This window comes from Psammomys obesus, unplaced genomic scaffold (genome assembly GCF_907164565.1).
Source record: "Psammomys obesus unplaced genomic scaffold, mPsaObe1.curated_primary_1811, whole genome shotgun sequence".
NCBI lineage: Eukaryota > Metazoa > Chordata > Mammalia > Rodentia > Muridae > Psammomys > Psammomys obesus.
Window position 1 is genome coordinate 7251645 of NW_026586383.1, and position 12791 is coordinate 7264435.

The 12791-nt window shown below is 37.9% G+C and overlaps 1 protein-coding gene across 1 annotated transcript in view; it reads right to left on the reverse strand.

Annotated features, from left to right (window-relative positions):
* Window positions 1-12791, reverse strand: part of Zcwpw2 (zinc finger CW-type and PWWP domain containing 2) — a 73699-nt gene that overhangs the window by 33732 nt on the left and 27176 nt on the right. Inside the window, exon 3 of the mRNA XM_055601548.1 lies at window positions 5401-5521. Within this exon, the coding sequence (XP_055457523.1) occupies window positions 5401-5521 (121 nt within the window). The remainder of the gene's footprint in view (window positions 1-5400; window positions 5522-12791) is intronic.

Here is a 12791-nt window from a genome sequence, read left to right on the forward strand (position 1 = left end):
ACTGAAAAAATAGATGCTAAATTAAAGGCCATAGAACAGAGGTTGGAGGAATCTTTGAATAGAGTTCCTGCAGAGCAATCCAATCTGGTACTAGTAAGAACACCAAAAGAGGTGGTTCCAGATGAGAAAAGTTTACAGAGGCTTGAAGATATTGCAAAATGGCAGCCCATTCAAATGCTGAAGAGAAAGTCTTCAGCTATAGACCAAGTTGGTCAGACTGGATATTGTGTGTGTGTTCTTAAGGTTCAATTACTAGATGAAGGTCTATATGCTGAAGTAGAAATGCAGATCATGTTTAGTGTTGTTTTAGAACAAGGTCATACACTGGCTGGTATACTCCATTTTACAGAATTTGGAAAACTGAAATACATGCACCATGCCATAGATTCATATTCAGAATTCCAGTGGGCTTTTGCCTTAAATTCTGAAGAGCATGATCCTAAGGTTACACATTTGTTACAGATGGTAAATGTGTTGGAGATGCCCTTGCAAATTGAGGCTGATGGTGTTTCAGCATGTATATCCACTGGAATTCAACAATATTTTAGACATTATGACATGAAATCTGTTACAGATAGAACTTGCAATCATATAGGTCAAACAATTTTGAAAATATCTAACAGTAACTTTTAAAAGATGGTCATAAAACAGAAGGGAAATGTAATATCTCCCAAAAATAGATTAAATAATGAGTTTTCAATTTTGAAATGTTTAAATAAGATAAGTAGCACACCTGCTAAGACACAGCAGAATTTAGAAAGAACTGTTGAATTAAACAGCATATAAAGGGCCTAATTCCAAAATGGAGAACAGGGAATATGTTACACTGGAAAAGAGTTTTTATGTGTATTCATACAGGAGAAGAGAAATTATGGGTTCCATCAAAACTAATAAAAATCAGACATGACAGAGGAAGACCACCTGAAGATCTTGGCCACACAAAAGAAGAGAGAAGTCAAGAAGACCAAACAAAACAGGTAACATAAATTGCTAATCCCTTCACATGGGAACAACTCTAAAATTGACTGAGACATAAAATATGTCTCTAGCCAAAACTTCAACAATACATGGCCAATAAATACTTGGCTACAGTAAACTCAAAATACATTATGCCAGTCTTTTAACTGGCATAGATAAAATTGGTTTACAGTTTAGCTTTATCCTGCACATCTCAGACATTTGTAACTTTAGAACTGTATAATGCTTGTAAGAAATTATATGTTTGCAGAACTAAAGGACTAGACACCGGAGACCCTGGATCAAACTTGATAGAATTCATGCTTCCAGTATGCTGAGACATTGACACATCTGTCCCAGCATCTTGCATGTTCCATCATTCCACTTGTTTCTTCTTCAACTGCTTCAATTGCTGTTTCTCATCAAAGCCTGACCCCAAGAGAGCTTTGAAGAAAACTACTAATCTCAATTGGTCCAGGATTACGACTGTTCCAAACAGGACTTCTATTAAGCCTGAAACTTATCAACATTCAAAGACTGGACCAAAAAAGTTAATGCTTGCTTAATTAACCATTTTTCCTAATTTCCTTTGGGTGCCTTGACAGGATTTTTGCGTGTCCAAAAAGTCAGCTAGAAAAAATTCATGAGAATGACATCCAATTTCCTTTAAGGGGGTTGGTATGTTTTTGGTTGTTTTCTGTGGCTAGGAATGTTTATTGTCATTGGGAGATGGCTATAAATTACTAATGGTCTTATTCAGAAAGAGAACAAGGTTAGACTCAAGGATTTCTCTCTTTTCCTTTTTCTTTTCTCTATCTTTCTTAGAAAAGGAGAAAGGGGGTTGAGAAGAAAGAAAGGGGAGTACAGGAATATCTTATAGGAAGACAAAAGGTAGGTTATTGAATCTAATCAACTTAAGGCTTTATTTGTTATTCTCAATAAGGTTATTTTTAACTCTGGTATAGAATTTTGTATATTGATGCAAAAATAAATCTATTTTTAATACATTGGTAAATTTTAGTATATTGATACAGATTCAAGGTTACTTCCAATACTTTTATACTGCTATTACATACTGTTTGGGGCATTAGGTAATGCAAGTTAATTGCTAGTTAATCAACTCACAGTCATGTCAGACACTAGTCTAATTTATCACAGGAGTATACATCCTAGGTTTAATAGATAGGTATGATTTCGTAGACATATCAACTACATAAAGATAGGTAAGTCTTCAAAATCTTCAGAGACCTACAGAATATGGTATTTAAAAATGTCTATTATTTTAAAGATTCTTTGACAATGAGACAGGTCATCTCCTGGCAGCACCCCGCCTACACCAAAGAAGATGATGAGCAGCAGAGAACCTCCATATGGAGATGGCTTCAAATGTGGCAAATGAGCCATCCGGACAAAAAGAAAATGCCCTCATTTCATGACAGACAGAATTCTGCCAAAAATGGGCAAGTTTAAATGCAGGACAAGTTGACTGCTGAACTCTGCCAAGACAAGGTAATCAAGTCCTAAATAGTTCTTGTTTCACATATATGTCTGTCAAATAAACTGAGCCAGAAGGCTGAAGATGATGCTGCAACATTATAGAGAGTTTTGGGTGACTGTTCAGGCAGCAAACTGTCTCTGTTAATTTTTTATTTTTTGGAAGCTGTTAACATGCACTTCCTATTTACTCCAGTAACTAATTTTATTACTTCTCAAGTCTCTGGTGGGGTTGAAGACCAAATAGTTATACAATTAAGCTTAAGTTGTTTAGAATTTAAGAAAATGTTTTCATATAGGTAATCTCAATAGTTAATTTAGGTACAGAACTCTAAACTTGTTAAGATAGGATAATCATATACTTTTTCCTAAGTTGCCAAATGCACATAGACTGGACATTTCACATATAAATCTTAACTAATAGTGTTCATAACTGTTTTATAATTATTTGTATTGAAAGAAAAGGAGCCTTTTATTGGACTTAAAGGGGGAAATGTTGATATAATATTCTTGTGGAATGTATACAGTTTACTCTTGTTCTTTCAAATGCTCATTTCTCTACCCCACTGTCTGGTTTTAATCAGGATACTGCCTTGTGATGTTTATTCTAAGCATCACTTGTCTCAAGTTTGTATAAACATGCCACCATTTGTTCTCTGTAATTGTCAATAAAACAACCAGCCAGTGCTGTGCAATGGAGAGAATAGGGTGGGACATCCTGGTCCAGAGAGGAGGAGAAGGAAGTGAGTGGGAGGAATGGAGAGCAGAGATCAGCAGGAGAGGGCTTAGAACCCTAAGGAGAAATGAATCAGACCAAAGATATGACTAAAGGCAAGTATAATTTTGGAAATTCTGAATGGGAGGAAGCTATTCTGGCTTGGAGGTTTAGGTTGGAGTAATCATTGTCCATCATTGTGTGCTAGGTTAATTAAGTAAATCCTAGTCTCTTTGTGGTGTACACTCTGTGGGTGTACAGCTGGTTTAGGAATAACCAATGTTTAACTAAAAGATAAATCAATGATAAATATTACTGATCAACAACACTAGATAGAAGATAGATAGATAGATAGATAGATAGATAGATAGATAGATAGATAGATAGATAGATAGATAGATAGACAGACTGACAGATAGATAGACATACAGAACCTATACGGCAGGCATGGTGCACTTACCAGATTGTCATTATGAAATAATTATAATTATCATACTAAGAAACTTAACATTAAAAGCCAACAGCAAAAAAAAACATGTGGGTAATGCAAAGAACCATGAAACTTCTGAGTCAAAAAGAAATGCTAAAGGACCCAAGGTTCTGTAACAAAATGAAAAGTATCTTTGATCGACTCATCAGTAAACAGGATGTGGCCTGGGGAATGAAGCTCTGAGCTTGAGACTATATTAAATGAAACTGACCAAAGTGAAGAAAGACAAATAAAGAAGAAAAGAAGGGAAGGAGGGAGGAAGGAATGGGAAGAGAGAGGTCCCAGGAAGGTTCCGCTGGTTTGACATGGTGGTGCATTCCTATCACCTAGAATGAGCTCTCATGTACACAATGAACTCCAGCAATAACTAGGAAGTGTCAGTGAAGGTTCACTAATTACAAACCACATGCTGGGAGAGAGGCTGAGTTCTGAGTGGACAGAAAATAAATGGAAACTGTGCTTACACTCAATATTTGTGAACCCAAGACTGCTCTGATCATGAAAGTCTATTTTGGGAAAGAATGAATAATTCTGGGGGAAAGCAGAGATGGGCAAATCTACTCCAAATGAAAAGCATAGGAATGAGCAGGTAGTTCAGTGGTAGTGTTTGCCTAGCAAGTGTGAGGTTCATGGATGTTATGGTTTATCAAGCATAACCTTTGAAGTCATTCACCTGAAAGTAGGCACACTTAACTCTAAAAAGATTGTGATTTTCCAATGAAATAATTATAATAAACTCAAATATATTTTAAAATATTTTGTACAGTGTTCACAGTAATTTTATGTCCCATATAGCTTTCTATCTATTACCTTACTTCGAAAGCAGGGTCCTTTCTGTAGAGATCTGGCCTTCAATGGAACCCTACATTAATGGGGAAGCATTTTCTCTATTGGAAAAGTTTCATGTATAGTCTCAGTAAATTTATACAGGAAGCTTTTTATTTGAGAAAGAAGTTTAAAACCTATCCACCTAAGCCTATGTTTTAAAGTCATTCAGTTGGCCTGAAAGAGAGAAAAATACAAACGGCAAGCATTGAAGCTCTGGTCACTATCAGACCAAAAGAGACACTGACTCCTACAGTTATATATACGACGGGAAATATTTTTTAATTAAAAAATGTTTGTGAGTTTGTGAGGTGATTCAGCCAGTAAAGGTGCTTTTGACCTGAGTTCGATGGATCCCCAGAACCCACCTAATAGAATGAGTTAACTGATCCCACAAAATTGTTCTCGGACTTCCATGAACAACATGGTATGTCCACAACAGATAACGAAAATAGAAATAAAACAATTTTAAAATTGTTGAGTATAAAGTTCACCCCTGCTTTGAATTTATTTTAAATCAAGCATTTTGAAAACATTGTATTCTTAAAAACAAAACAAAAATAATACAAAACCCAGCATGTCCTTGTAAAACTATCAAAATAGGAATACATTTTAAATCTATTGTTCCTAATTTTTGAATTATATGTTTTGAAGTAATGGTCTGTGAGGTCTAAGAGTAAATAAAATACCAGAACGTACTAACCACAATGCCTGTGTTTAAACTGAATATAGTCACTAAGAATCATTTGAGAGGATGAGAGATGTACGATTAACTCACTTGGGAATTCTTTTACAATGAGCAGAAACCGTATTTGCATATGAAGAAAAGACACAGATTTTTAAACGTGCAAATGTATTTTAGAAGACACACAGCCAGAAGCTCTGGTTTGGAAGGTGAGGAAGAAGACACTTCACATACCCTGCTTTGACAGGCAGCACACTTCCAGTCTTTGCTCAGGAGAACACCAATAGAGCCGGTACGCCTCCTCAAGGGCACTCCTATACCACCTCGTTTTATTTTTATTTGTATATTCTGCCATCTATAGAAATGCATAAATTCAAACAGTGTTTATTTTAAATGTTAATTTTGTTTTAGAACCTATACTTGATTTAACACTTGCTAGAACTAAGTCTAATTTGAGCACTATATTATATGTTACTTAGGCTTTGATATCTGGCTATTACTTTATTGTTTTAAAACTTAGCAGTGTTGTGAGACTCCTGCAAGTTAGTAACCAGCATATTAAGATGATATGATGCATCTCACATGCTCCCAGGGCGAGCAAGCAGTCAACATGAATACACCTGACTGGGTTGTCATGTTATATGTGACAGAGAATGATACTAAAGTGGAAGAAAATGGCAAAGCAATCCTTTTGTGTAAAAACATTAATTCCATTTGCATTTGGTTTGGGTGTTGTGACAGACCTGAACGCACGCACACACGCACACACATACATACACAAACACACACACACACACACACACACACACACACAAACACGCACACATACTTCTTACGCTTGCTCACCACAGCTTCTCCATGTACATAATATATGAGACATAGCCATCTACAGCTGAGTTCTTGTGATTGTTATGAGACAACAGATGATAGTTTCTAGGATCATAAGAACTCAGTGTGTGTCACTCTAATGAGACACAGCACATTTTTACATGTTTAGAAACAATGAACAAAAGAACCTAAGTAAAAAAAAAAAATCAATCACCTAATACAGCAATTTTTTCGGTTTTTTTAATTGATAGAAAGATTTTTATGTTTTTAAATATTACAATTTATAAAACGCATGCCATATTTTAAAATGCCATCAAAAGGAATATAGCTATTATTTTCCTGATACATATTTACCAACTATGCATACATGCCATAGGCTAGTCTTAGATAAAGGGGATAATACAGTATTTGCACAAAATTGTTGACCTCTATAACATTCCCTCCTAACTCACAGAATGAAACTGTACAAAGCCCTTTTCAAATGTCATATTATTCTTGGAGTCCCCAAATTAATATCAACTATTTACTCCAACTACGCCCAATGTCGTCGTTTAATGATGTTACATTCTGACATATGTCCCAGTTACATGTGGCAATGACTGTCACCACTCATAAATGAAGTTCATGAAGACAATGAGTAGTTGTCTTTGTGTATTTCATGGTGCCACTGGTGTGATACTTTCCAGAGTGTTGTGAATATTCAGAAAATGCCTCTTACCTGTGGTTCTGGACAATCACTGGTACATAATTAAAGCAGTAAAAGAAGATAATCAAAATTTTTTCATACACATAATATGTAAATTTCATTCATTTGCTAGGTTATTTCTTAGTTTCAAAAATGAAAATGTAGGCACTTTGTTAACTGTAACCTTTAATGGTACATTTGTGTATTTTGTGTTTGTCACAGCACATGTGTGGAAGCCAAAGGACTGCTTGAGGGGCCTGGTTCTCTCCTTCCACCATGTGACTTCTTGGGATCAAACTGAGGTCATCAGGCTTGGAGATAAGCATCTTCACCCATTAAACTATCTTGCTGGCCTTCACAATGTAAATACTAAATTTAAACTATCTGTTTGGGCATTGTAACACATACCTTTAACCCCAGCACTCAGGGGGTAGAAGCAGGTGGATCTCTGTGAGTCCAGAATCAGCCTGGTCTACATAGTGAGCTCTAGGCCAGCCAAGGCTACATAGAGTGACATTGTCTCTAATATACATGTTAGATTTTCAAAGTTATGGTACCTCTGCAGCACTAATGTTATCATGATGATAAGAAGATGTACAGTGAAAAAATCTCTTCATAAAACTGAACAGATGCTCTATACCTATAAAGAGACAGTTCGTGACCGTTAGTGACAACCAACTGCAGAGGTAAGGGAAGTGGAAAGCTGTGACTCTGGCAAGGCTTCTTTAAGAACTTACGGTAGATACAGGACACCTAGTGGCTGAACAAATTAACACTTCTGAAGGCGCTCAAGAACTGAGCCTCAACTTTATGAAGACTTTTTAATTCTAGAATTAGGCTCACTGTACGCTGTATTTTTTAATCAAGAAGCGACAGGTTAAAGCTCTAGGGGTTCCGAATGTGCATTCTTCTCATCGTCTGAACCTTTCTCATGACATCAACCATTACTGATGCTTTGTCTGTTTTTCTACAAACAGTATGGACTTACATGCACTTGGAAAAGTGTAGGCACCTATTTTGCAGTGGTATCAATAGATCCATATATTTTCTTTGTCAACTTTCTCTCTAATTGTGCAGTTTATTGGTTGAATTCACATAACGCACCCCCCTATTGGGGGGGTCTATTGGTGAGCAGGCAAAGCTCACCTCTGGGCTGTTGTGTGAGAAGGAACACTCCAGCACAATTGTGTGAGGTAAGGAAAGACTGCATGGCAGGAGGGAGGAAGGGCGATCACCCACGCAGGGTGAGCGTGGCAGGGTGGTCAGAGGTACCTGCTGAATGGTGACTTTGAGCAAAGATTTGAAGGAGGTTGGGGAGTTAGCCATTTAGCTCTTCAAGGAAAGAATGTTTCTGGTGGAGACATCCTCTATGGGTGGCTGAGAGACAATGATGAAGACAGAGAATGCTAGAAAATTACTGCAGGCCAGAGTAGGGAGGTTCATGAAGCCAGTAGATGGGACTGGTTACCACACAGCATGAAACAGGTGCCACTGCAGAGCTCTGAAGGATGTATTCCTTTGTTTGAGTGCCCCCGCACACACACCCCCGTTTTAACTTTTGAGACATGGTCTTACGACACCTCAGGCTGGCCAGAACTTGCCATCCATGTCTCACTCTGAGCACTGGAATTACATGTACCACTATACCTGGCTTTGTTTAATGCCCTCAGTCACTCTTCTACTTTGATGAGGTCAGGTTATGCAGAGGTGAGTGTAGCTTCAGAACAGCTATTAGCAGGCTACTGCAACAGCCCAGGCGGGACACCACGGTGGTGTGGAAGCGTGGTTGAGTATGTTGACTGTTATTCCATTAGCAATCACATTACTTTAGTAACATTAATAACAAATGGCTTTAAGTATTAGTGTTTTCATAGTTACTACCTTGTGTATGTTACAGGCTACTATCATTCTAAGTTCTACTTTCCAACAAATACAAGGTGCGTTGCCTATTGAGATTTTTGTTAAATTGACATCTTATCAGTTAAATCTACCACACCAAAAAGTGGATTCTGTTTTCCCATCTTCTTGTGCTTATTTTCTATCTTTTTAGTACGATTTTGAAGTTTTACTTACGAAGCTTGATACATTGCTTCTCACACTTACACCAGGGCATTTTTTTTATATAAAACTTGTTATTATTAAAAATGAGTATCACACATCTAAACAAACTAAGCAAAAGAGAGGACCCTAACTAAAATGTTCAATCCCCATCCTGAAAGGCAAAGAGGATGGACATCAGAAGAAAACGAAAATAGGAAACAACCTCGGAACCCGCTACAGAGGGCCTCTGAAAGCCAGAAGAAAACAGGAAACCACCTTGAAACCTGCCACAGAGGGCCTCTGAAAGCTTCTGCAGTATAGACTGTCAAAGCAGATGCTGGGCCTGATGGCCAACTGATGGGCAGAGTGAATGGAATTTTATGTAAGAAGTGGGAAATAGTAAGAGCTGGAGGGAACGGGAACTCCACAAGCAGAGCAACAGAACAAGATAATTTGAACACAGGGAACTTCCCAGAGACTCCTACTCCAACCAAGGACTATTTGTGGAGATGACCTGGAACCCCTGCACAGGTGTAGCCCATGGCAGTTCAGTGTCCAAGTGGGTTACATAGTAATGGGAAGAGGGACTGCCTCTGACATAATCTGATTGGCCTGCTCTTTGATCACTTCCCCCTGGGGGGGAGCAGCCTTACCAGGCCACAGTAGAGGACAATGCAGCCACTTTTGATGAGAACTGATAGACTAAGATCAGAAAGAAGGAGAGGAGGACCTCCCCTATCAGTGGACTTGGGGAGTGGCATGCATGCAGAAAGGGGAGGGAGGGTGGGATTGGCAGGGGAGGAGGGAGGGGCTTATGGGGGGATACAAAATGAATAAAGTGTAATTAATAAAAAAAAATGAGTATCACAGTTCTTATTTTCAAACTGGTCACTTTCATATAGAAATCACATTAGCTTAGATATAACTGAACTTTCCCATTTTCAATAGTTTTTCTATTATTTAGTAAAGCTTTGTTTATAAAAGATTTTCTATTTGGGTTCCACTACTTTTCCAGGTATATAACCATGTTAAAAGCATTATTTTGGAGCTGGAGAGATGGTACAGTGGTTCGGAGTATTGGATGTTCTTCAGGAGGACCCAGGTTCAATTTCCAGTACTCATATGTTGACTCACAACTGTTTGTAACTCCTGTTCCTATACACATAAAATACAAATTTAAAATATTATTTTACTTTTTCCTTTCCTGTCTATGCAACTTTGCTTCACTTTGGGCCAATTACATGAACAACTAGAATGCAACATTAAATATTTAATGTAAAAATTTAACAAACTTTTTTTTTTTTTTGGGACAGGGTTTCTCCGAGTAGCTTTGGCTACCCTGGACTTGCTTTGTAAACCAGGCTGGCCTTGAACTCACAGCGATCCACCTGCCTCTGCCTCCCTGAGTGTTAACATACATTTTTTTTTAATTTTAATCCCAATTTCTTACACAAATGACAATTTCTCCTCTAGTTAAAATAGTCAGTGAGTACATGTGCTTTACAATAATTATCTTAATTGAATCCTTCTGCAGAGGACTTCATAGCAAGTTTGTTTATAACTATCCTTGAGAAGTGCCTCTCCTAGACACTGTTCCTAAAATCATTCACTTGGAATCTTCCAGGTAAAGGCTTCTGGATTGTCAAGAGAGGCCCAGTGTCATCCCACTAAACAGAATCACTGCACATCCTTGTTACTAGGCTAACATTTACCAGGAAGAAATAAAAAACATGTTGAATGATTCACTTTATATTAAAAAACTAATGTCAGTAGTGTGGTAGCAGAAGCCTTGATCCCAGCACTTAGGAGGCAGAGACGGTGGAGCTCTGTGAGTTCCAGGCCAGCCAGAGCTATACATCTTCCAGCCAGCCAGGGCTATATAAAGCAACCCTGTCAAAAAATTAAAATTAAAATTAAAAAAAAGCTAGAATAGGTCATGTGACACTTCTGATACCTCTCAAAACATAAAATGTTCTCCAGTTACTGTAGCCCTTGCAAAATTTAAAAAAAAAAATCCACTCAGCTCTTGTACTTCACATACAAGAAGCACTGCCCAGGTTGCTGCTGGCTTCCTGGTCCTAGACCTCTCTTCTCTCTAGATTTCCTGGATCCTCTCGTGTTAAAATGAAATAGAAGGGAAGCTGAAAAAACAGTTTTTGTTGGTTTGCTATTATGGAATGTTATAGTTGGTACTTTGTAGGCTTGAAGAAATTTCAATTTTCATGGTGTTTTCTTTGTGAGATTAATTAGAATAATTACATCACTTCCACCTTCCCTTTCCTTCTTCCAAACCCTCTCATATACCCACCTGTGCTCTCTTTCAAACTCATAGCCTTTTTATCTTTGTTATAAATGCATGTGTTTGTGTGCGTGTATATATGTATGTAGTATTAATTGAATGTATAGTATTAATTGTATGTATATGTTGTCAGGGATGACCATTTGGTATTGGAGTACCAGTTGGTGTGCTCTTCCCTGGGGAAGACTATTTTTCCTACTCTCAGTATTCCTTAGTTGCCTGTAGTTCTTTGTCTGTCTAGGTTTGGGGCCCCATGAAATTTTCCCCCTTCTTTGTAAACATGTCCATTTGTGTCATTCTTTTTCAGATCATATTCACCTAGCCATGTTTTTGCAACTTCATATGTGTTAATTCCATAGACATATCATTTCTAGGATACATCACACAGCAAACTTCCTTTCCCTCTGGTTCTTATAATCTTTGTTCCCCCTTTAACAGAATGATCTGGAAGGTGTGCTGTAGATGTAGCCATTGGTACTAAGCTTCACAATCTTCATTTTGATTGATTGTGGCTTTCTGTAATGATCTTCACCTGTTACAAAGAGAAGTTTTCTTGATGAAGGATGAAACTATACTTATCTGTAGGCACAAGGATCAATGTTTAAAATGCAGTTAGCAGTTATGCTGGTTTAGTAAAGTGGTGGTTATAGTCTCTACTCCAAGATCTATGACTTCAGAAGCTCAGGTGATTGGTTAAGTCTCTAGTGCTGGGCATGATTTCCCCTCTTGCTAAACAAGACTTAAGTCTAATTAGAGAGATATTGGTTGCCACCAAAGTATTGTATGCCATTACTGCCCACATAGGATTATCAGGCCATTCTGGTCATTGTTGTGGCTTCTAGACATCATAGCTAGGCAAGACTATTGGTTGCTTCCCTCCTCTGGAAGCTGCATGGTGCCTTCTGGTAACATGAAATCTAGTCCTCAGGAAGGAGGCTTTCAAATCAGATCCAGCTCATGTCCCTGGGCCCTGTGTCCACATGCATTGTAGTTTTGGCAATGCAGACTTACCTTAAGGAATTTATTTATTTTTAATTAATTTTTTTCATAAAATAGATTTTGATCATGTTTTCCCCTTCTCAGTTCTTCCTACAATCTACCCACCTAACTTTATGTTCTCTCCCTCTTTCTTTCAAACACACATACAAAAGAAAAAAAAATCAGGAAAAAAAAAGCAAAACACCAATAAGACAAAAAATACGAAAACAAAACAAAAAGTTCACAAAAACAAATGTGAAGTTTGTTTTGTGTTGGCCGACTAGTCCCAGGGACTGAGTCTACCCTGAGGGTAAGGTTATATACCAATGACACTCTAGCGCAGAAAAACTAAGTTTCCTTCTGACAGAGGGTATCAATTACAAATAGCTTTTTGGTTAGGAGTAGGCTCATATTTCCATTTCCTTCTCTCCATGCTGGAATCCATCTGACAGGAAGCTGTGGTCTGAGGAATGCTGCTGCAGGATCTGTGAGTTCAGACATGCATCAGTTCTACTGAGTCTGGAAGACACTATTTCCTTGGATCATCACCGCTGGCTTTTAGACTCTTTCTGCCTTCTCTTCCACATGGGAGCCTTGGATGGGAGGCAAGAGGGTCTGATAAAAACATCCCATATAGGACTGAGTTTCTTTAGACCCAGTTGTGGGTCTCTGTGTTAGTTCTCACCTACTGTGAGAAGCTGCTCTGATGAGGGGGATAGCAATGGGTATAGCATTACAATGACATCGTAATATGTCATTACGAGTCACTTTATTGGTTTGATCCTTTAACAGAAT